General features: G+C 42.5%; 1 protein-coding gene across 6 annotated transcripts in view; it reads right to left on the bottom strand.

Moving 5' to 3' along the window:
- The window catches only part of CGNL1 (cingulin like 1), a 141,945-nt gene that overhangs the window by 9,080 nt on the left and 107,191 nt on the right, over window positions 1-25,674 (bottom strand). For all 6 annotated transcript variants that reach the window (XM_059714727.1, XM_059714729.1, XM_059714730.1 and 3 more), the window contains exons 12-18: window positions 24,875-25,045; window positions 23,517-23,678; window positions 21,827-21,916; window positions 7,498-7,581; window positions 2,221-2,345; window positions 1,539-1,647; window positions 369-532 (exon numbers count right to left, since the gene is read on the bottom strand). In XM_059714727.1, the coding sequence (XP_059570710.1) occupies window positions 369-532; window positions 1,539-1,647; window positions 2,221-2,345; window positions 7,498-7,581; window positions 21,827-21,916; window positions 23,517-23,678; window positions 24,875-25,045 (905 nt within the window). The remainder of the gene's footprint in view (window positions 1-368; window positions 533-1,538; window positions 1,648-2,220; window positions 2,346-7,497; window positions 7,582-21,826; window positions 21,917-23,516; window positions 23,679-24,874; window positions 25,046-25,674) is intronic.

The raw sequence follows: 25,674 nt of genomic DNA, 5'->3' as shown, positions 1-25,674 counted from the left end.
GAGTCCCAGCCTACTGGACTGGAGCAGAAAAGATGAGCGTTGGCAGTTGTTTTGTAAGTATGGACATGGTTTTGAGTATATACACACACATATGGCACTAGCGTATTCCAGGATCCTACAACACAATTTAAAACAATTTGACAAAGAAAAAGATCACTCACAGGTTAAATGTGTGCGAGTCAAAGAAAGCATGTAGGGAGTCAAGAAATATATGGCTTTCAACGGAAATGTAAACAGGCCTTTAATTTTTTCATTGCTATTTAATTTTCCTCTAGCATGAGTATTCTGTGAGTACCACGCCGATGCATAACAATTAGTGATGTAGGACTTCCTTGCATTTTAGGGACCTGCTTGTCTTAAAGTCCCACCTTAATTCCTTCTTCATAGCAGTAAGCTGTCCTTGTAATTGATCATTCATGTCTACTTGCTCTTCTAATTCCCTCTGAAGCTTTTTCTTGGCACTTTCCAGTCGGTCTATTTCTTCTTCAGCTTCCTCAACCTGACGTTTCATTGCTTTCAAACGCAAACTCAGCTGAAATATTTAAGCAGCAGCAGATTAGAGTAATATTTTGATAAAGTAATATTATTCTTTCGGCATGCATGAGTCAGGGAAAGAAGTCACAGCTTTGCCAAAGTCAGGACTTTTCCAGAGCTGTGCTTAAGCAGTATTTGAGAGTCCAAAACATTAGTCTTTGGGAACAGTCAGGTGACGAGAAATGTATTATCAAAGCAGTTTTAAAAAATTATTGTAAAAAACAAAGATGCGAAGGCTGCTGCCCCAGTAGACACTGGAAAACCTCACCTCCTTGTTCACTAAGCCGAATACAGATTATTTGAGTTATGTCACTGAAATGTGTCATAGGAAATCCATAAGGATGTCACATGACATGGTAATGTACATTACTTCTGCAAATTATTCTTTCAGAAACATGACAGCATTCTTTGTAGGAATATTTTTTTAATGACAGAATGAAATATGCTTAATGAAGTTAAAAACAACATTTAGAGCCCTGTTTAGAGCAGTGTACATGTAGAGCATTCAGCCCTATATAAAACACCTTTTCACTAGAGCCTTAGGAGAAACCTAAGTGTTTTCCCCACATATTTCATAGAAACCTAAGAAAATATGTGTTTTCCCCACATATTTCTACCAGGTTCAGGGACACAATGGGATTGGGAATAAGAGACTCTTTCAAAATTGGAGTTCATTAAAAATAAAATAAATCAGCAGTTACCTGCATTCTAAGCTTTGAATGTACTTGTCTATGTAATTCATGCTGATTCATATTAATAGAGATAACATTAGAGACAGTTAACATAGGGGATTGACTGGCGAGTTTGCTTGTGTGCAGGTTCAGACAGGGAAACTGTGATTGGGGGGAGAGGGGAGTCAGGTTCTCAAGTTCTGGGGTGTTATTTGGGGAATCCTATTGCTGTTGTTTTTTCTATTTATCGTAAACAGCTCTGAGTCTTTTGGATAGGGCAAAATATACATCTAAGTAATAACAATAACAATAAATATAACTTCTTCCCTCTACCTGGTCCTTCTGGTCAGTCAGTGAGAGATGTTCATCATCAACTTGCAGCACTAACTCCTTCACTTTCCTTTCAAGTCTGCGATTGCTGACCTGCAGATTAGCCCGATCCCTAAAAGGAATCCAGATACACACAAATGGTAGCTGGGATCATTCCAGATCCTTCTGAGCCTGTTCTTGTGATATTGAAGTGTATAATAAATACCAGTGGCATCTACTTTGATGTACTGAGTCAGTGCAACAGACTAAAGTTTTGTTCAAAAGCAAGAAACATGCAGGAAAATACATATTTATTTTTCCCCAGAGTGACATTCAGAAAGTTGAAAAGGTAAGAAACACTTCTGACTGCAAATCAAACATGAAAGTAATATGCAAACTGAAATGTTTTGTTATAGCTGGCATTCCTGTGACTGCTGCTGATAGTTCCACTTATTAAAACAAAAGATATCTTACACTGTCAGGTTGGCATCCCAGTGAAAGAGTTAATACAATGATATCCAGTTTTATTTTGTATTGATTTAGCAATCAGAGGCAGCATCCGAAATGTCTGCTTTAAAACCAAATTCGTGTTACATAAATTCAGTATTTGTCAAAAGTTTTGAATTGAATGGGCTTGAAAACTATGTACATATTAGCATGATGCCACACATGCATGCAGACACCTCCCTTTTGGTTCCTGTTTTACCTCTCTTCATTTTCAAGTCTCTCTTCTAGCTCCAGGATCCTTGCTTCCATCTGAACAACAAGCCCTTCCTTGCTGGACCGATAAGAGCCTTCAAGGTGAAGGATTCGGCTTTTCAAATCTTTGTTCTAGAATTAGAGCACACCTGGTTACTGCATATCAGCATATTAACAAGCACAAGCACTACATTAACAATAAATGAGCGCTCTTAGAAGCACAGAGGTGGTAAGATGCTTTTACAGTTAAATAAGCAAAACATTTTTTAAGTAATAAACCAAAAACCCCCCAAAAATCAGCCAGTAAAGTATTTGTTGGGCTGGCTAGCCCATAGCAAATCCAGCCTCTATTGCTGGATTTCATTTAACGACTTACTTCTTTTTTTTTCTTTTTCTTTTTTTTTTTTAATACGAGATTTTCATCAAGATTAAGAATCTGAAATAGGTTGGTGTTGGAACTGTAGGCCTGAAGCCCCCAGAAACTTTAGAAGCTTTGGCTGTATGAGGCCCTCCTCTATTCAGCATTCTGTAAATAGGTTGGTATTTTCTAAATCACATTACAGTTGAATTAATCTCTGCCATCAGCCATTTTGTCTAAATACCTACACCCCACTCCCCTGTGGCTGACCTTTCTGTGATATCTATAACTATCATCATTATAGTCAGGAGTGCGATAGCATTTCCATTCATAAATACATATTAAAAAAAAGGCATATGATTTGTCCAAACAAGGTATAAATCATTCACACAGCACTTCTTTTCTTGTGACAATAGGTCTGACAGACATTCAACATGGGGTATAACAAGTTAATGTTGCACCAAACAGAAAGAAAATTAGATGATGTTTTGAATTCCCAAAATTCAAGGTGCTTTGTGAAACATGTGAGCCAGAATCTAATGCAAACTTGTCAGACTTGGTGTTTTGAGCAGACAATAAAAGACAAACATGACATTTATCTCAGAAAAACAACAGAATATGAACTGTACCATCTATTTATATCTTAAGTACTTGGAAGGACTAACATTGCTATACAGTATCTAGAAGCTTAATTATTATGCTGTATTCACGTCTGATCATCATATTCCAAAATAGACTCTATGTTCCATAAACTGTGAAGGTATCATATTAACTAACCCCAGGGAAAACAAAAAGATCCTCACTTTAATCCAAATGAGTCTATCTGTTTTCCATGAGGTTTTCTTTTCCCTTCTGGGAACCTCACATTTAAAAAGGAAATATTCAGCAGCTGGACTAAAATCATTTAAGCTTCATTTTAAGTTTTCATGTTGTCACTAGAAACTCTTCATGGATTTATGTATCCTCTCTCGCTTTGACAAACCTTTACTCTTTCACATATGATACCATTGGGAAATATATGTCAGCATCAACATTGCAAAATAAAATTATGATTAGAAACTATGACTCCGCATATTGTTTGAGAGCTACAAAAATATGCTGAAGGACATATGATCCAAAACTCAAGCTCTTGGACACTTTGCATGAAAACATACAGGCAATATTCAGTTAAGATATAAGTTTTCAAAATGTCTATTCTGCCAACCTAAGGCAGAGTTCTCTTAAAGAACTCCCTCTGTTATTGCAAACAGTTAAAAACAAATCAGCTGTGAAAAGTAGGGTAATGATCAGGGATCCTGGTTTTCTCATTTTAAAAACTGCAATTTCTCTGATAAAAAAATATAGCAAATTCTCTGATAAAACCCCCAAAATCCACAATTAAAATGAAACACTGCTATATATATAGGTATCAATTGAACACAATGTTTTCTTGAAATGTTTACAATTTCAAAGCAATTTGGAAGCCTACCAGTGCCTCAATCACTATAATGAAATAAATTCTAAATACCTATAAATTTTGGTATTTGATTTTGGGTTTTTTATCCTGGAAACTCAGAGCTCCCGCTGCCCCCTTCACTCACCAGGATGCAGGTTCAGGCCCCTTACTCCCAAGCTACAGCTTCCTAGCCCTATTTGTGCCCATCACTCCCCAACCACAGCCTGCCCACCCCCCCACCCCCCGCTGGTGCCCCTCGCTCCCCACCCACAGCCCCCACAGCCCTGCTGGTGCCCCTCACCCCCCACCCACAGCCCCCTGCCCTCCCCAGCTCTGCCATAGGGGGTCCCCAGCTGTCAAGGCTATAAGGCCAGGGACCCAAGTTTGCAGCAACACCCGAGCCCCAGCCTGCTGCCCACAGGAGGTGGTAGCTGCTGCAGTGGAGCGAAGTGCAGAGTCTGGCTCTGCTTCCTCCTGCAGGTAGCACAGCTCGTACAGAGCCTGTGGGGGTGGGCGGGATGTGGGTTGACCACTGTGGGCTCAGGTCAGCTCCCCACTACTGTGCACACTCCTGGGGAGGGAATAGGGGGCACATGCCCCCCAGAGATGTGCGCAGGGCAGGTGCAGACTGGGGCACCTACCCTGTTGCCCTCCCCCTGCTACACTCCCTGCCCTGCTGCCCTCCCCCGGGGCCTCCACAGCCCAGTGGGTGGGACCCAGGCTGCCTGGTAGCCATTAGGACTGTGCGAAGCTTTGGTCCCTGATTCAATTTGGTGGAGATTCAGCCCGATTTGGTGGCCAAATCTCCAAATTCAAATCAAATTAGAGGACCCTTTAAGCTCTCCGAATTGAATCGGAACCCTTCGAATCAATTCAGAGAGATTCAGAAAGATTCAGAGATTCAGACATAGAGACAGCTTTAAATGTTTTTTTCTACATACCTCTAGGTAGCAGGGGTTTGTGAGTGCTGTGATGCTGGGGTGCATGGAGTGTCCCACAGAAGCACGCAGGTCTTCTCAGCGTGCTCAGCAGCAGACCCAGAAGTAGACCAGAAGCCACCATCACACTGCCCCCCCACTCTCCCCCCCCAGCTCAGCAACTGGTGCCTTCTGGGTCTGGGAGGTACCCAGGGGCCTCCTGTGGCCGATCACCAAGCCAGGGGGCGTATGGTGGGGGACCCCAGTGTGCTCCCCAGTGGAACTGCAAGTGATCTGGGAGTACTTCTGATCCACTTCTGGGTTTGCCGCCGAGCATGTGGAGGGCCCCTCTGTGCTCCTATGGGACACTCCATCCACCCCAACATCGCAGTGAACACAAGCCACGCTGGTACCTCAAGGTATGTAAAAAAACTTTTAAAGCTGTGTCTACGGCTGCATCGCTGATTCTCTGAATCAGCATCAAATCTTCAGATTCAGATTAGGCTGAATCAAATCAGGGACAGTGATCCAAATCAACAAATCGAATCAATATCCTTGATTCAGGCTGAATCCAAATCTGAATCACATAGGGCCTGCTTTGCACACCCCTAGTAGCCATGCACATGTGTGAGTGCACACATGCACTTGGTGCCTCCTGCCTGACCACCCTCCTCCTGTTCCCCCCAGCCCCTTGCAGGCTGGAACTCTGCCAGCCTGCAGGGAGCTCTTTGCAAAAATGGAAAATCTGTGTGTTTCACTGTTAAAATGAAAAATCAGTGTTTTTCTCAGGTAAAAGGGAAAATCCACATTTTTTGAAAACCTGGATCCCTGGTAATGATAAAAATGGTTATACCTCCTCCTGCAGTGACTTCATCTCTCTGAAGTTATGAGACTGGCCTATAATGGGAGTATCTTTGGGGATATCAGCAGGTGGCAGTCTTCCCTTTAAAGTTATTTCTGAGTTGATGTCTAACAGAGTTTTAGAAAAGCATGTTGCTTTTCATGAATAAGTGGGACTAAAGGGAGCGTACAGAAGTTGCTTTTTTTGCTATTTAAAGTACTATATCACTGCAATTTAACAGAAGTACACAGCTTTACTGCACTTTAATAATGGGTAGAGCACTTTAAATTAACCCTTGTTAAATGAGGTATTAAATTTAAAGCACTGTATTTTACAGCACTTTAGCAACCTACAGCACTTTAAATAACTTCTGGATGCTGGTCAAATTTCTGACCAGTGGAGAAGCCCCAAGAGGCTGTGGAACACCCCCTGCCACCCAGCCTGGAAAGTGCAGGGAGGCTTAGAGGTCCCTCACCCTACCAAACATTGTACTTCTGTCATGTTTAAGAGTGTTGTAACTTTATAGTGCTATAAAAAGTGCTCTAAATTACAGTGCTGTAAAATGTGCACAGAGCACTTCTGTACAGCCCCAAAAGGTCCAGGGCACCTAGCTTTGGTGTTTGCATCTGGTTTTTATACTCTACCTGTTTAATAGGCAGTAAGGACTCGAGCAACATGGGTTCTATTTTTGGCTCTACCACTAACCTACTTTGGGGGAGTCAGTTCTCTCGGTACCTCAGTTTCCCCATCTCTTAAAACCGGTACAATGATGCTTTTATAAAGTGTTTTGGGGTCTTTGACTGAGAAGTGCTACAGAAAAGCTAGGCATTATCATTATCACCACCATCACAGTGTATTACCAAATATATTTAATACACTTTCATGCAGGCAACAGCAGGTTTCTATTTTACAATCATGTTATTATTATTTGTTTATTTCTTTAAAAGTATTTTCTTTTTAAATATGATGAAGGTTTGATCAGAGGCATAACAGGTCAGCAGGGCACAGAGGGCAGCAGTGACACATGGAGGCAGCAGCGACATCTAGTTGCCAACGTGCTGTCGGCACAATTGTGTCTGAAGTGACAACTATTAATTTGTTGCCCACTCCACCAAGCTGGCAGTTCCTCTAGTTGCCATGCCTTAGTCATGCTACTAAGTTTTATATCTAATGTGGCTGACATTATTTTTAATAGCTTTTCCTTATTTAGTCTTAAAACCAGTCAATATCACTATAAGCTCACTTTCCTTATGCTAACAATTCTATAAAAATGTTATATTTATTAGTTCCAAGAGATCCCAAAACCTACAGGCAGACTGTACACAGCATAGGAATCCTGCACCTCTGAGATGAAAGCAGGAGCTGAATAATTGCACAGCACTGTACGATACACATGATCAGGACATGAAAGTGGTGACAGCTCTATTCAGCTGAAAATGCAGGGAATATGAGAGAGGAAGAATGTATATACAAAGCTGAACAATGCAAATATATTTTTATTCTTATGACAGTGCCTTGGAATCTTTAATGACCATAGATGGTGAGAAATTTACTTTTTTGTCTCTTCACAAGCCTGTTAGTATCTCCAAGCACATCATGTTGGGGTAGTACCAGCTAGTGAATCACCAGCACCACTTCCTTGTCTTGCATACTGCTTGCAGGCTCCCAATAAAAGCACCGATTCTGCTTAGCTATGGGATCAGGGGAGATGATGGCAGAACTGCAGTTATTACCTGCCTTTCCAATGAAATCTTGTCACACTCCAAATCTTGTTTTGTAGCTCTTTCCTGAAGTAGCTCGTTCCTCATTTGTTCAATCTATTTTAAAAGGAAAAGCAAGAGGTATTAAGCAAAAATTTAGCTGTTTTTTAAACCAGAAGTGTGAAATTCATCATTCCATAAAGCTGAAGGCACATGCATAATACTAAATAATTTTGGCCCCTTGCAAACATTAAAAAACAATGGCGCTTTATTTTAAACTCTGTGTGCCCCTGTGCCGAGCCCCATGCACGCCCAGGAAAGGCAGCGCGTTAGCTGGACCTGGCTCTCCCAACATCTGTAATACTGACTGGGCGCTTTAGTGGGGCATTTCTGGTGCTTTTATCTAAAAGCCGATTGAACCAGCTATTAGATAGAAGTGCCAAAAAGCCCCACTGAAGTGCCTGATCTATACAGATGCTATAGAGTTGGGTCAAAGTAATGTGCTGCTTATTCTGGTAAAGCATTTTTTTAAAGGTCTACAAAGCAGCTGTTATGTATAACCCTGGACAAAAATTATTCCCTTTCAAAAAATCACTGCCCATCTTTTTCTTGGTTATTTGCCAGAAAAAGATCTTCTGATTGCTGAAGATCACTGAACTTTTACTCCACTAAAACTGTAGGGGGTGGAGAGAGAAAGGAACATGGTGTGATCTACATCAACAATAACATTAAATCTTAAACAACAAAAAATAATAGTGTATATATATGTATAATATGTATTTTCCATTCTTCAAATGAAGAATTAACTAAAGAGGTACACTGCTCCTTAATTTGTTTTTATCTGAATATTTAATTTTACTGGAAAATTCCTTTGAAGATCAAAAAAGTACTGTAAATTCACCCTCAGAAGGAAGCCAAGTGACAGCTGTTACTGAACTACAATGAGGCATTGAAGCCCAAATTCTCCCTCTCTCCTGCTTCTACTGCAGCTACCACCAAAATCTTTATAAATGCCTTTGTAAGAAGATATTGTTACTTCAGTATTTATGCTATTATCGACACAGCTGTTACTGTCAGCAGTATCATACAGGGAATACAGCAAAGATCATGGTAATGTTGATTTCTGTACTTACAAAAATATCTGTAAAGGTTTCAGTGACTACCACTACATGTTCTACATTACCATAGTTATATATTAACTCAGGTTGAGTAAACAAGCAAACTTTCAGTTCAAATAAATCTGTGATATATAAGTTATCATACAAAAACCTTCAGCCACCCAGCAGGTAATTCTTACATAAAAATATAAAACAATGCTGGGAATGTAGAAGTTAAACAAGTAGAGCACATAATTTTTTATCCTGGGTCTCTTTCACCACATTATAACCTTAAAAACCAAATCTTTAACTAATCACATGTTGAAAAGAAGTCATGTAAACTGTTCCAGTAACTTTTATATGGTTTCAGCCACCAGGAGTAATGCATGTAGTTGTAAGTATTTTGTCCAAGTAATGCATGCAGTTGCAAGTATTTTGTCCAAGCAGGGTTTTCAACAATGACAAGATATTCTTAAACAAAACTCATATCAATTACTAGACTTAAAATTTATAAGCACCTGACTCTGCTCTGGATATAATTGTTGCAGGGAGGCCTGGAAGCATAATAATATCACGACAGTTGTTTTTTTCCTTCCTCTAAACACAGTAATTAAACATTTGCTGAGTTATGATTTAATGAAAGATCATTATACTACTTTACTCTTGTATGCTTTATGAAGAGGTCTTTAAGGAAGAAATTACCAGGCAAAAACAAGTTCTGGATGTCATGAGTATCTAGTTAATTAGAGGTTGCAAAAACATCCTCCACCTACCTTTAGGAGCCATCTGAATCCCCTCCCACAAAGATGAAGATATGGAACGAGTAGTAGAACTTTATTTTGATACATAAATGTGTATGGTTGGTATGGTTGTTATACATGTCAGTAATCCTAACCGTTAATGTTTTCCAGGTATGGGCATATCAGAAAAACACTCCTGAAGTCAGCATCATGCAGAAATTATTCTCTCTGCCAGAACTGCTTTGGTGTTGCAAACAGACACAGAAAAATTACAACAAAATCTGAAGTAAAATAAATGACTAATTAAAAATGCAACTGCTAACTGAAAAGGGGATTTTGTTACTCATAAAGACCTGATAATGAGCCATAAATGTGGTTCCCGTGCACTAAAACACTATTGTATTCTCACTGTGCTCAAAGATGTAACTAATACGCACAACCAAAACCAGGTCTCAAATTAGGGAAGTATTTAAAAGATGATTATCATATTGGCACAGTGATTGATACTGTTGCCAGATCCTTAATGGTAAAAAGTTGTGTCACAGAAAAGGAGGGAAGGAACACAGTGTCAGGGTAGACCTATACAAAAATGCCCATAAAAGAGGAATGACAGGATATAAATCAGTTAGAAGACAGTTTTCTAGTTATCTCCATGTATTTTTCATTAACAACTATTTCCAACACAATGCAAAGGAGACGCTGCCCAAAAATGTGCTCTGAAACACACAAACTCTACAACAGTTAAAAAGTACTCTTGAGCCTGTAGCATGAAGTGGTATGTGCTAAGATGCTACCTTTAACATACTTAATATATTCTGATTACATTAAAAGAATAAATGAACTGTGCAGCTTAAGGCAGCAGTTTTCACAGCTGGATTTAAACCCAAAGCATTGGAAGTCATAAAAGTATCAGATTCTAAAGAGTTTTATTTGACAGAACAGCAATTTGCGCCAGCTTTAGGATTAGAAGCAGCTGCTGGGTCTGTTATTAGTGAAAAGTAATTTGATTTCTAATAATATTTTAGACCATATCACCACTATTTACCATCTCCCACTGGGTATTCAGGCTGTTCTCCTTGCTAATACCTAGCAAGTAAAAGTGGAAAAAATGGCTATTAACTTACAGTCCATGTACAATTCTCAAACTAATGACTCAAAAAAGAACATGGGCTTTTAACTAAGGAAGCTAATAAAAACTTTGATCCTTTATAATTGAAAAGGAACCTTCATTTCCACATTTTCATTTACTAGCCTCACACACCTGCTGCCAACCTAGGCGCAGGTGTACAGCAATTTGTTGGGAATGCTTTATCGAAAGGATGTGAATGACACATCCAATGCAACTTTAGCCTTCCATATTTAGTCTGTCATTGCCATGGAAACCAGTCTGTCTTGTGGTTACTGGAAATGACTCTGAAGTCAGTAGATTCACATTTTAAATGTTGTGTAGTGAACAAATATTTCTGAGGGCATATTATGCATAAGTCCATTGTTTTTTAAGAAAAAACAAGCAGCCCAAGTAATTCCTCTTTGTTAGCCACAGCACTGTATAGTGAACTATCCTGCTCCCTTTGGCTTTCAGAAGCAGCAGGACTGTTCTCTCTTTCCCTTTTGTGTGTGTTTACTGAAGCCTTTGTTTTTAACCATAATTGTTATTATTTCCTCATATCAAAATCCAAGGTGGTGGGCCCAATCACAATATCTGTAATCCTGATCTCCTATTCCCCAATTAGCTCAGCTATTTTTCAGACCCAGGTATGAAGTTAAAGTTTAAATGCAAACTTCCCTAAAGTTTGGAGCTCTTTGGTACAAGAATTTGGGCTCAGGCCTATCATTTCCTTCAAATATGCTAGACTTCAGATTCTCTGAGAAAGTGGTACTGGCAGTACAAGTCCATGCCAGTCAAAGTTCAGGACCTACCAAGATAAGATTTCTACTTTGTAGTGATTCAGCATTCCTTGCAGTTAATTCTGGTAACTGCATTTTTTTTGTACAGGGGACAGATCCTTCTCTGTGGGTATTTATTATATTCATGAATCACTCTGGAAGTGCATGGGATCTTTCTGGGTGGACAAGTTCAGAGAAAATAAATATGAAACCCAAATCTGAAGCAACTCCAGGACAAACATTTGTGGAAGCCATTCTGCATACATTTGTAGTCTTAATAGTTCCTATAGACTAGTAATTCTCAACCCAGGTGCCACGGCATGCTGGGATCCTTTTCAAGGGTTCTACAGGATGTCATACAATGTTAATACTGTTAGATGTACAAATAGATTAATAAACTAAACTCAGGAATTTCAAATAGAAATCCATAGTATTAAAACATGCTGACTTGTTGTGTTTTTTCTGAGTTCTTTGTAACAGAAGAATTTCTCTATTTTTTTCTATAGCCAAAATAAGTGAAAAACTAAGAGATGGCATTTTCCATGGGGTGCCTCAAGTCTAATGAGAGGTACCTTGACTTTAAAAAAAGTTAGGAACCAGTCCTTACCTTGAGGAGTTTTCTACCAAGACAAGGTGCAAGAACAACAGGATAAGGATCTACTGGCTACATCAGGCAGTCCATAACTCTTATCAGATGGTTAATATATTGTAGGCATTGCAGCAAAGACAAAACTGAGGAAGGGCATGAAACAGGATCATATGTGAATGGCAAAGTGGAAGAAAGAACTGAGATGTTGGGCAAGAGGCTGGCTTTACTGATCAAACAGAGGAGATGGAGGGACATCTCAATGACACCTCACAGACAGAGAAGAGCAAACAAATAAGGAGGAGCTCAGTTGTAAGAAGCATTAACAATCAGAACAAAATTAGTACTGTACAAGAGGGCCTATAGGGTGTGACACATGAATGAAGGAGGGAAACTGATGATATCACAGTAAATAAATTCTGAATGGACTGCCTGACAGTGATGGGAGACTCAGAGTCATGAAAGGAGGCACTAGTATAAATCAGGACATGAGATGAAGACATGAATGAGAGCTCAGACTGTTGGGACAAAAAGAAAAAGGACAGATTTTCAAAAGTTATAGACCTGGGTGGGATGAAAAGCAGCTCACTGCTAGTGTCGCTATGCATTCAAACCTATGATCTCTTTGCTGAAACCATCCCAAAGTGGGCTAAGTTGGTGTTCACAGGAATGAGGATTTGGCAGCAGGGTTATTTGTCCATAAGGAAGTGGATGGAGACCACATAACTCATTTCAGAACAGTACACTCCCATCCTGTGTACATTTAGGCAGATTGTGACTGATTAATAGGATTCCTGTGTATTTCAATGCTTGTATGGCAGAGCAGCAGAACCATGTGACAAGCCTGGATCACATGCAGCTCTGAACTGGCAGCTAGGTATTTGTAATGTGAAGTCAGCCCAGCCAGAAACCTGAGATTCCCACTTTGTTGCAGTCTTTGCTGGGAAGAAGATGGGGAAAGAAGCATCTCCTGCAACCCTACCCGGATTCTGGGTAATATTTACATAAAAGGGGGATAAAATGTAATGGTACACCGAATTTATGAGCTGCTTAAACTTGACAATATCATTTAATTCCACAGAAGATAAAAACAGTCATTTCCATTTGTTTTTCCTACAGCTTGGAGTATTAGTCTTTGTTATCTGTATATTAAGTATTAACACAACAAATGTATAATACAAAAAATTACAGAGACACACAGATATTAACAAAACAAATCCATTATCACATCTTATGTCATTATAAATGCTTAACAGACCCTGAAATACTCTAGTAATTTGACTACTTAGCCATTCTGGCATAAACTCAAAACACAAAGCAACCTTTGTATCTCATGCATGAAATGAAAAACTCTGGATCTCAATACAAACACTTCTTTTCCGCATTATGTAACATTTTTGTTACCCATCTGTATTTTAGGTTTCCATTTAGCTAGTAAATTAAACTTTTGCAGTAACTACTAGTACAACTACTGCTAAGGCTCTTTCTGCAGACACTTGCAGCATGTATACTCTAGCATTAAAGACTCCCCAACTGAACAGTAGCAGGAGCTCAGATTAAAATGGTTCCTTTACATTCTGATTCACTGAACATGAAGGCATCTCTCAAAAAACTGATCCAGGGCCTGTATAATATCAACAAAAGACACTACTGAAATTCAATAGACCCTGAGAAACCTTAGCCCCAGCAAATTACTAATATTGTACAATGCTGGTGCAGGAGAGCAAGCTGAGGCTTAACTCATATTAAGGAACTTAGCTAGATCAGTGGAAGATAACTTTTCATTAAGACATGGAAAACAGGATTTTAATGCCTGTACTCCCACTGACACTGAAGCTGTTACAACCTCAGAAAGTCTTTCTTCAGAAATAATAGAAAAAAACATTTAAACAACATATTATGGACTACACTGAGCATCACCTGACAATGCACTTGTCTCTATAACCTCAAGAAAACTACTTATCAAGTCAGGTACTTAGGACCTTGTTGCATGTTACACTTAGGCCCGATTAGTGTCTAAGTGATCAAACAGTAAAACATGCTAAGTGTCATCATGGTATAGCAAAGCTAGAACTTTTCTGGCAAGGAGTTTCTCCGGATCATATTATCTAACGTGTTGAGCTCAAGTCAGACTTCTTCAGGAAGGTAATAGGATCAGGAGACTCTGGTGCAGTGTGGGGGCTGAGACTGAAAAGCAGCTGTATCAATGAAACAGCTGTTCACTGGTTCCAGCACACGCAGCATACTAGAGCCTTCAATGGCTTTGGCACTTAGGGCGTGCTTTGAGACTGCAGTGGCATTACCATGCAGGCTTTCCTCCCTTCCCCATGTCCCTCCTTCCACAAGCATAGTGGGAGGGAAGGGAAAAGCGCAGCAATTGAAGAAAGTTTAAATCAAATGAAAACAGGTGCAGATAAGAGCTACTAATATGATCAGGGGAATGGGGAGACTACAAGAGCTTGGCTCATTTAGCGTAGCAATATGAAGGCTGGGAAGGGATAAGATATTTTTCCAAAAATCATGAATGACGTATGCGCCCCGCAGCTGGGGGGGCACGGCGGAGGCAGGAGTATGGTGGTAAGTGCAAAACTCCCACAGATGCTGCTGGCACTGTCAGCAGCGGGGGGTGGGGTAGCGACCACCCGCAGATGCTGCTGGCAGCAGCGGCCAGCGGGGATTGGGGGCCACCCACAGACACTGCTGGCAGTCGGTGGCGGGGTGACAAGTGAAGACTGCCCACAGGCACCACCAACAGTGTCGGTGGTGCCTTTTTGTAGGGTGTGCACGTGCACCCGTATGCACCCCCTACGTATCGCCCCTGCTGTAAATATATTGGGGTGGGATCAGGAGGCTAACACCAGCCAGGGAAAAAGACCTCTCTAAGCAACGGCTCGATCAAGTGGGATGCTAAGTGCTAGGAAGCTTTGGAAAGTGTCAGGAGGTAGTATTACACTGGCTTGATTTTTCACAGCCTTGTATTCTACAGACCGATGCATTGGATGAGGCAATAGGTGCAGTCCTCCCTCAAATGGTGGAAGGAATAAAGAGGCCAGTAGCAAATGCCAGCAGGAAACCCAACGATCATGAGAGAAGGTAAGCTACAGTTAAAAGAGAGTGCCTAGCATTTAAGTGGGGAGTGGACTATTTTAGATACTACCTGTTAGGCCATGAATTTAAATGAATCACAGATCATGCCTCATTAAAATGGCATAGGTCCACAAAAACAAACAATGCTGTGATTATGCGGTGGGCTTTAGCACTGCAACCATTTCAGTTTTCTGTTGAATACAGGACAGGAAAGACTAATGTAGTGGCTGATTTTTCTATCCCATTGCCATCCAAGGGAGAGACCAGAAGCACATCAGGTAATATCTGAAGAAGTGCCAGCAGGAAAACCAGCTGCACCAAGTAATTGGTGAAGAACACCTAGTGGTGTCTTGAGGAGCACAATGTATGGAAAGAAAGATGTCGGGAAGGGAGGAAAGCCCAAGAGTGATCTCCCAATTCAACTTACCCCAGACAAAACAAGGAACACCAGCAGGGAACAGAGCTCCATGAGGCGCTTCAGGACCCAGCGCTCCCTTGCTTTGGTGGTGGGCTAGCCCAAGGAAGTACTTCTGGCTCCAGAAAGGGGCTGCTGCAGAGAGACTGCAGTGTCATGGTGTGGAAGGCGCCGGAGGACTCTCCTGCCTGTTCTGGTGTGCAGCTGGTGACAGCTGAGGAACACAGGCAGCAGGCATGAGCAATCAGAAGATCACCAGTCAATACGGGTACTGAGGGCCAGGACACCAGAGCTGCCATCCTGACCACAATGGACTACCACAGCTGAAGAGGAGACAGGTCAGAGGTGGCATGGGTGAGTTGGGAGCTGGATAGAGGCTGCCTGTTGTGGAAGCCTCTTGGAGGGGGTTGTTCTTTGCCCATAAGACTGAAAATTTATTGACTGGGGAAGCGACCTGGAGGGCATTCCTTTTTTTTTTTTTTTTTGTCTGGACTGAACAACTAACCTCTGCTCACAAATAAGGGATGAACTGATGGAAGCATTTTTTTTCCCTGTTGTTACTACTGATTGAGGCCTGACTTGATTTTGTTTTGTTTTGTTGAATTTGGCCATTGGTGGGACTGTTAAACAGGGACACTTGACTTGAGGCATTGACCCCACAGATAAGGCTTGCCTGTTTGGATTAAGACTGGCTGGTGGGAGCCAATTAAAAAGAATAAAAAGAAGGAACTGATTTGAGGTCACATGTGCCACAAGTCTGTGGAGGAGAGTGTTTTGTTCTCCCCCCCCCCCCAGATAAAAGTGTCACACAACATGGAGGAAGTGGTAAGGGTGGGGTGTAGGGGAGATGGAGCCCCACAAAGAGACTCCTTCACCAGGCCCAAAGTATCATCCAACAGAACTAACTCCCCAATAGATGTAAGATCAAAGACATGGCAGGCGAGAGAATAACATCTGACAGCATCTGGGTAATAACAGCATCTGGCTCCTCACACCCCATTGTCACTTATTAGGAAAACATCAGGCCAGAGCGGACTCCAGCCTTACAGAACATACCGCCAACAATGCTTCAAATACCATAAAGCAGGGGTGGGCAATTATTTTGGGCAGAGAGCCACTTACACAGTTTTGGCAAGCTGTCGAGGGCCACATGGGTAGCCCCACCCCCTGGCCACCATCTTCGGACCAATGTCTCAGGGCCAGCACTGGTGGGGCCCAAAACAGGGCAAAGGCTGGCAGGGGTCTGTGGAGCCAAGCTGGGCTGCACCAGCAGGGAGAGGGAGGAGCTGGCCTGGCTCAATAGAGTCCCTGCCAGCCAGGACCCTGTACTACTGCTGCCCTGCTCTGGGCTCCGCCAGTGCTGGCTCTGGGACACCAGTGTGGGCCCCATGCACCCACTCACTCCCAGAGATCCCAGCCCCGTGGTACAGGCGGGGGGGCAGCATCCAGCCCTGATCCCCTGCTACCTGGCAGGGAAAGAGCTGGTGCTGAGCACAGGGAAAAGTGGCCCCTCACCCGCCCTGTGGCCGGCACTCCCTGCTGCAGCCACTCGCAGCTTGCATGGGGCTGTCCTCAGCAGGCACAGGCAGCGCCATGCGGGCTGCAAGCAGCTGCAGCACTGGGCAGCATCAGCTTGTAAGTTGCCTCTGCTGCCAGCCTGGGCCTGCGCTGGCTCCAAATTCCCTGTTGGGGTGAGGCACAGCAGCAGCAGCTGTGGCCCCCCCCACTTGCCACGCCGGGCAGTGTTTGCCACTGCCACCTCTGGGATACCCAGCGTGTGAGCTCCAGGTGGGCAGCAGCAGCTAACACTGCAAAGTGCAGCAAGCGGCGGGGCCGCAGCTGCTGCTGATGGGCACAGCCCTGACAGGTGAGCCTGGAGCCAGCGTGGGGCCCAGGTTGGCAGCAGGGGCATGTTACAAGCTGGTGCTGAGTGCAGGAAAAGCGGCTCTGCCCCTGCCCCATGGCTGGTGTCCCACACTGCAGTCACTCACAGCCTGCCTGGGCTTCCCCTGAGTCCTACTGCCCCTGGTTCCTGTCATTTTTGACAGGAATCAAAGACAGATAAATATTAATTTTCTAAATTTTTTAGGGTCCCTGCAGACCGAATAGAATGGCCTTGCGGGCCGCATCTGGCCCATGGGCCGTATTTTGCCCACCCCTGCCATCAAGGATTTGGAATATAATCAAAACTATGCTACACTTGTGTAGTGGTTTCAATTGTATATATGATCTCAGTGTGGCACATTTTGATTGACTAGAAGGTTATGTGAAAGATCTGGCAGCTATTATACACAAAATGGGATGCATGTTTCCTCCATTAAAGTTGTCTTATAAGCAGGGATCCGGGTTTTCTGTTTCCAATGGAAAAACGCAGATTTTACTTTTTAGCAGAAAAAGCCATGGATTCTCGCTTTTGCAAAGAGCTCTGCAGGCTGGCAGAGCTCCAACCTGCAAGAGCTGACTTGAAAAAGTGCGGGGAACTCCCAAGTCCTGTCCGGAGTGGAAGGGGGAGAGAGAGGGAAGGGCGGGGCCTGAGGCTTTTAGTCCCAGGGCCTCAGCTCAGACTCACTTTCCTTCTCGAGCCTGCAAGGTTAGGTAAATGGAGCTTGCAGGGGGCTGGGAGGAAAGCTAGTTGTGGGGACTGAGGGAGTGGGGAGGTGTTGGGGGAAGCCCTGGAGTGCCTGGGTGACTGTACGTGGATGGCCAGTGGCACCAGCAGCGCAACTGCTCAGCTCCTCCATGTGTGGCTTCACTTAAGGACCAATAGTGCTGCTCATGGTCCACATGCAGCTGTCCAGGCACTCTGGTAGGGAGTGGGGAGGTGTTGGGGGAAGCCCTAGAGTGGCCTCCCGGCCTGCGTCGCATGGAACCAGAGTGGTCCTGGAGTGGCCGCCACTGCCACGCCCCACGCTACTTGCCTGCAGAACTGTGCAGCCATGGAGCTGTGCCCACAGAGCTTGCCTGCAGAGCCGTGCAGCTGGCCATGGGAAGGCAGTGCAGGGCACAGCAGCAGCAAGGAAGGCAGGAACGGGGGGGGGTAGGGTTAGGATTGGGGGCGGGGGACACCTCGCATGCGGCAGCCACCACACCACCACCACTGCTGCACCCCACATTGCCTTCCCGCAGCTGGCCACAAGGCTCCACGAGCACAGCTCCAGGGCCACACGGCTCCGCAAGCAAATGGCTCAGGGCAGCGGTGCCCCTCTGTGGGCTGCACGCAAGCCTCCCAGCTGGCAAGGGTGGGTGGCTCGCACACAGCGGTCAGCACCACCACCACACTACTGCCACTGCTGTTGCATCCCTCACTGCCTGCCTGCAGAGCCGTGTGGCCAGCCCCGGGAAGGCAGTGCAGGGCATGGCAGCAGCGGTGTGGTGGCCACTGCATGCAAGTCCCCCTGGCCAGCTGCCCGGGTGGCTTGCGTGCAACCCGCAGACAGGTACCGTTGCCCTGTGCCATTTGTCTGTGAAGCCACTGCCCCCTCACTGCCACCGCCACTGCCGTACCCCACACTGCTTTTCCACAGCAATTTTTTATCAAGGAAACCCAGGATCCCTGCTTATAAGCCAGGAAGCAGTGGGATAAACTGACTTGCCAAAAGTCAAGCAAATTAAAACAAACACCAAAAGATTCTTCAGATACATAAATAAAAGGGGAGGAAGGAGGACCCAGGCAACTATAGGCCAGTCAGTCTCACCTCCATCCTTGGTAAAGTCTTTGAAAAAATTATCAAGGCTCACATTTGTGAGAGCCCGGCAGGACCGATACTCTTTAATGTCTTCATCAGTGACTTGGACGAGGGAGTGAAATGTACTCTGTCCAAGTTTGCAGATGACACAAAACTGTGGGGAGAAGTGGACACGCCGGAGGGCAGGGAACAGCTGCAAGCAGACCTGGACAGGTTAGACAAGTAGGCAGAAAACAACAGAATGCAGTTCAACAAGGAGAAATGCAAAGTGCTGCACCTAGGGAGGAAAAATGTCCAGCACACCTACAGCCTAGGGAATGACCTGCTGGGTGGCACGGAAGTGGAAAGGGATCTTGGAGTCCTAGTGGACTCCAAGATGAACATGAGTCGGCAGTGTGATGAAACCATCAGAAAAGCCAATAGCACTTTATCGTGCATCAGCATGTGCATGACGAACAGATCCAAGGAGGTGATACTTCCCCTCTATCGGGCGCTGGTCAGACCGCAGTTGGAGTACTGCGTGCAATTCTGGGCACCGCATTTCAAGAGGGATGCAGATAAACTGGGTCCAGAGAAGGGCCACTCGTATGGTTAAGGGCCTGCAGACCAAGCCCTATGAGAAGAGACTACAGAAACTGGACCTTTTCAGCCTCCGCAAGAGAAGGTTGAGAGGCAACCTTGTGGCTGCCTTTAAGTTCATCACGGGGGCACAGAAGAGAATTGGTGAGTATTTATTCACCAAGGCGCCCCCGGGGGTTACAAGAAACAATGGCCACAAGCTAGCAGAGAGCAGATTTAGATTGGACATTAGGAGGAACTTCTTCACAGTTCGAGTGGCCAAGGTCTGGAATGGGCTTGCTCTCCCCTACCCTGGGGGTCTTCAAGAGGAGGTTAGATGAGTATCTAGCTGGGGTCATCTAGACCCAGCACTCTTTCCTGCTTATGCAGGGGGTCGGACTCGATGATCTATTGAGGTCCCTTCCGACCCTAGCATCTATGAATCTATGAATCTTGGAGATAGCTCTGGCAGGCCTTCAGTCAGTGCAGATGTAGTGTGGGATCTTCTGGAAGGGCTAGACATTTTTAAATCTGCAGGTCCAGATGCCCTCCACCCAAGGGTGTTGAGGGAGCTGGCAGGGGTCATCGTGGCGCCCTTGGCCTGGCTGTATGAGCATTCGTGGTCATCTGGCCAGGTGCCGGGGGATTGGAAACTGGCTAATGTGGTCCCTTCCAACCCTAACATCTATGAAAAAAAGAGGAGGGAAGAAGGGTGACCACTGTGCAGTGAGGGTAGAGTCACAATCAAAAATAATCTAGGCATGACCCAAACACTAAATACATACTTTGCTTTATGTTTTCAATAAGAATGTTGAAAAAGGCAGCATTTTCTTCCTGAGCAGCAGATACACTTTAACACCCATATATTAGTCAGGGCTGATTTCTACCATGTTTCTGTTGCGTTAACGTACAAGTATTTTAGTTGTTTCTTATGCTGATTTTTGAGCTAGATTAGGTAGTCTTTCACTAACTGCTTGTCTACTTGACTCCTACTCTCATCCTTGCTGTCTATCCTTTTACTCTTTTCTGCATTGTCATATCCTTATTCTCCTTATTTCCTCTGTTTGTGTAGTCAGGAAGTTACATACATCTCTCCCCTTATTGTTTAGTTTAAAGCTGTTTTTATCAGTCATTTCAGCCTTGATCCCAGAAGGCCAGTATACTATTACTCACATGGAGTCCATTGATCAAGGAAAGTCCCATTTCTATAAATGTTTCCAGTGGCTGAACACCCCAAAATATTCCTCACAACACCAATCCTTAAGTCATCCATTTCATTTTTGCAGCCACATTTTTGCATCAATGGATAATGCAGTCTGTGTGCCTAAATTAAGTTTGTGCACACATGTAAATTTTTAACATTAACGAAAACTTGGGGCCAGGTTACATTTTACATGTGTAATACAAAGAACACTCAGATAAACAACAACTAGAACATTAGAGGCTTCCTTTGAAAATATGTGTGTGAAAAGGTTATGTTGCCAGGAATATTTCATTACACTATATTCATTCCAAGAAACCTAACCTAAGCATTGACAAGTCACATGTGCTGACTATAAACTAAACGCAATATTACACTGTAGTTATTATTTGTAACAACAGATAAAAGTGGAAGGAGCAAAACTTCACATTCAAATGCCCATGAATTGCATTTCGGCTAAATTATAGATCAGAATTTCACATATAACCCATACTTTATAAAGGACTGAATTAAAATCCAAAACCAAAGGAACCTGAAGTTTGAAAATTCCTGAAGTTTAGAATCTATACAATTTCTGCACCACAAACTATTTTCTGCTTGCATGTTATGATACTCTAAAACAATATCTCACCAGTTCCAAAGGAGAGGCGTGTAAAAACATATGTACTATTTAAAGACTCTAGAGGACAAGAAAAATATCTGTGTGGTTAAAAGACAAGAATGTGTGTCAGAAGACCTGCATTCTCCCTATCAAGTTTGACACAGGGTTTGTAAGTAAACCCAGACAACTCATAACCTCTCTATGCATCAGTTTTCCCAAATGTAGGATGCAAAATCTACTATTCATCTCTTGGAATATTGTGAAGCTAAATTAATTAAAGTTCATAAGTCCCTAAAAGATTCTGGAATTGATAGTTCTATGTAACATATTTTATTGCTGCTGTTTTTTAAGATAATCTCTATTTAACTTGCACAAAATAAAAGAGTATCTAGCTTAAAAGTTTTGTATTGAATGTATTAAAGTTCTTTGTGACTATTATGTACTGTTTTTCTTCATTGGTACACCATAGCTCAGCTGCATACATTTTGCCCACTTGTCAAGTACCTGTTCTCTGCTTCTACTGATCCTCTCAGACAACAAATCAGAGTTGTTTCTTTCTTCATCAAGTTCAAGTTCTAACTGAGACATCTTCTCCTAAAAAGAGCAAAGGTAGTTCAACATGTTAGTGCTTCTGTTTAAACAGCTAATAAGCCACACTTAAGACTGCAAAGCTTAAGTTGCCTGAAAACATCTTTAAACAGGGCAGTGCCTGAACATTTGTAGAGAATGCAAAAAATTACCAAAACACTTATTTGCGTTATACTAGGAAAGTCTCCAAGAGTTTACTGTCAAGCAGAATATTAATTAGTATAAAATATTTACCATATTACTCAATTGCAAAACAAGGTTTTTTCCCCCCATTCAAAACAGGGAAAATAAAGCCTCATCTTAGAACTTAGTATCAAGTGAAAATGCAGTCAGAAGAGATGGTAGGAATCTACTTGGTGAGGAACAGAGAAGTGAGGGAGCTGGTACAGAGGCACAGGGAAGTGTGGGAACCAGCATGGGGAGATGGGGTATTTCTTTTTTAAAAACAGGAACTTCAGTGTAACAGGTGTCCTCTCAGGACTTCCGTCTTCCATCCACACAATTCTACAGCTAGCTTCCAATGTGAATTTGGATTTCTCTTTTCACTATAGCAACATATATTTGCAGTAAAAAGAAGCTTTGAGAAAAGCCCTTAAAAAGTTCTTTTAAAGCCAATATAAGCTGTGCTATAACAAAAGGTTATACTGCTGCAACTCCTGTGTCCCACACTGGGGAGGGGAGCCTGGCACTGACAGCCCATCACCTCCCATTGGAAGGCAGCAAGCAATGCTGTAGATCCCTGGAGACTGGGAGAGTGGCAGGCTCCAGAAGTGCTGGAGGGTGGCAGGCTGTCAGTAAGCACACTGCTGCACCTGCTCTTAGGAAGTGGGGACTGCAGCTCTGCTCCCCAATCCTGATGACAGCTGAGCATAAGTGTTCATTAACTATCTAACCTGCTCTCTCTTCCACCCCTTCTTGGTGGGGGATAAGGGCTCACAGACTACTGTGGGATGCTGGGAACTAAGACAGCCCCTGTCCCATCACACACTGCACTGGACAGACATTACATGTAGTGCTACAAAAAGGAATGCAACAACAGTTCCTATTTCATCCAGAAGCATTTCTGTAGTGCTTCCACCATTCTTTTTTATCACTACAAATGTAGTGGTGTCTGTCCATGGCCTGGGACAGATTTTAATCCTATGGCCAAGATCCTAAAAGCTACCTAAGCTACTTGAAAATCAGGAAGAATTAGACACCAAAGGAGGAATTAGTTGAGGAACTGAGGAATACTTTGGGGAACTGAATTAAAACCTTCCAGTTTTGGTGCCAGGTAAACTCCAGGAAAACTACAAAGGTAACTGAAAAACATTTTTCATGTCAGTAAAAGAAAGCATTGAAAGAATTCAAAGAAGAGCTGCCATTCAGAATATAATATGCAATATCTGATTTGCTGAATGCTGACCTTGGGATGTGCCAAACCTCAATGCTCTTGTATTACCAGTACACAATTTTTCTGTTAGGCAAGGTCAAATTATTTTCTTCCTTCCAACCCACAACCCAAGTAAAAAATAAAAAAAATAAAAAAGCAATTCCAGTCAGCTTTAGCAAAATATCCATCAGGCTTATGCATCTGAAGGATCCTTAGTCAAAAATTGCCTTTTACCTCCATTAGTTTCATCTGTCTTGCCCGATCATCTTTCAAATGGTTTCTGGCTTCCAGTTCATATTCCAGGCCTTTCACAGTCTGTTCCAGTAACTGGATTTTTGTAATTGCCTCATCCTGGGCTCTCTGGTGATCCCGTAAATCCTCTTCCATAAGATGCATCTGAAAAAAAGAATGCAAGTTATGCAATTCACAACACAGTTCTCTTTGGCAATAAATGTGCTATACAGATCCTGAGGTATTAAAATACTTAAACAGTGGGATAGGAATTATACAGTACTATGAGCTTACTGAAGTCATTTTTACTTTTTCCACAAGATGGCACTGAGTAAATAAACTTGGACCGGAATTCTCAGCTGTTACAATACTTCAAATAACAGGTTTCACAGCAATAATTATATACATTTGAATTTTTACTTCAAGGCAACTAGTCAATTCTGTACAACTAAAAAGAAGACAATAAAGCTCTGTGGAACTTTATGTCTTTGGTAATTCTTTCTCATCACTCCCTTTTTCACTTTTTTTTTTTTTTTTTTAGTATAAACTCCACCTTTATAAGTGCAGGAAACACAGAGCGAAGGAAGAGAGAAGAACAGTGGTGATTCTTCATACTAACATGTCTACGCATTATTATAAACAATTTAAAACCTAGTTTCTCAAATGGAAAGAAAGAAAAAAAAACCATAAGTTCTGTCCAGGAAATTCAAACTACTAAAATATACTGCATACAGAAGACATCCATGGCCTGTCCTTTCTTACAGCTTTTCCAAATCCCAAACCAGTGCATGTAGATACATAAAGGGGCTGGACTGATTTTATGATAGAACTTGCATGCTAAAAGGCAGACATTGCCAGGCTGTGTCCAATTCTTGCCTGCACAGGCAGCTTTGTCATTTAAATCTCTACCTTAGCTCATAGAAAAGAAAAAGATAATGAGTGTCAATTTCTTCAAAAAACTCAGGGCAGCCTTTTTTTTTTCTTTTTCCTTTTTCTTTTTAAATTGCTGTTGGCCTTTTAAATGACTAAAAGCTATTTCACTGTTCTCAATTTTGCTTCGCAACAACATTAAAAGAGCAACAGAATTTCAGTAGAAACAATGTCATATCATTTTGATACATCCATATGTCAAACATACTCTACATTTATCTACTGTATCTAGGAAGCCCTATTTCCCTTGCAGAAGTAACACATTGATGATCAACTTAAAGAATTCGAACACAAAAGCATCTCGACTGAGATCACTCCCTCCTGATGAAGTGCACAAGAGAAATGATATCAAAGATTCATTGTTCTGAAAATTGTCTGAGCAGAATTCTAGGTCAGAGGTTAAACATGTCATTGGATTTATGAACCATTACCTCATCCTGCATTGTCATGGTTGTCAGGCGTGATTTTTCTACCTCAAGGTTTTTCTCTTTTAATTGTCTCTGCATTTCTGTAAGTTCTCTGCAATTTTTCTCCTTATAGTCATCAAGTTGATTCTGAAACTCAAGAGTGGATGTCCGGGAAGCCTCTACAATTTCAGCCATCTGGCAAAAAAGGAACATAGCATATAACATTTCTCAAAGTAAAGCAAAGCGACAAAGGGTTTGTGCTGACTTCTACTGCAGTAAAATGTTTTTGTACTTATCCACTCTCTCTTATGTTACATCAGGATCATTAATTAATCATTTAAAGAATATTATCATGCTGTATGTGAAGAAATTAATAAGAAAAAGATGCAGCTTTAAAATTGTGTTTCCAAAATGTGTGGCAAGAGAGTCCCCAGAGCACACTGTTTGTGTCAGCAGCACTTGCTGTTGATCAGCATTTTAGCCTGTATGAGCCATGCTTTATCATACCAGAACTAAAGCCATATGTTAATACATAGATGACAAAAGTAATGCAACAAAGCAGCAGCAGCTGGAAAAATGAACTGTATATTATTGCAGTCCAGCTGATGGTTATTTTTATCAAAGACTGAGGTTATTTTTTGTACTTAATGGAAGAGAATTCAAATATGACATTTTGTTTTAACAAAACAGGACTGTTTTACAGTGGCATTTTGGGATAGCACTGTTCCAACTATTGCTCCTGTCCTGAAAGCTTGGATTGACAGTCACCAGGTCAAAGATATTAACAGAAAAGTTCACATTACACTTTCATGTACACACTAAAA

Source organism: Alligator mississippiensis, chromosome 11 (genome assembly GCF_030867095.1).
Source record: "Alligator mississippiensis isolate rAllMis1 chromosome 11, rAllMis1, whole genome shotgun sequence".
NCBI lineage: Eukaryota > Metazoa > Chordata > Crocodylia > Alligatoridae > Alligator > Alligator mississippiensis.
The sequence above is the reverse complement of the archived record's forward strand: the minus strand, read 5'-3'. Positions and strand labels throughout refer to the sequence as shown.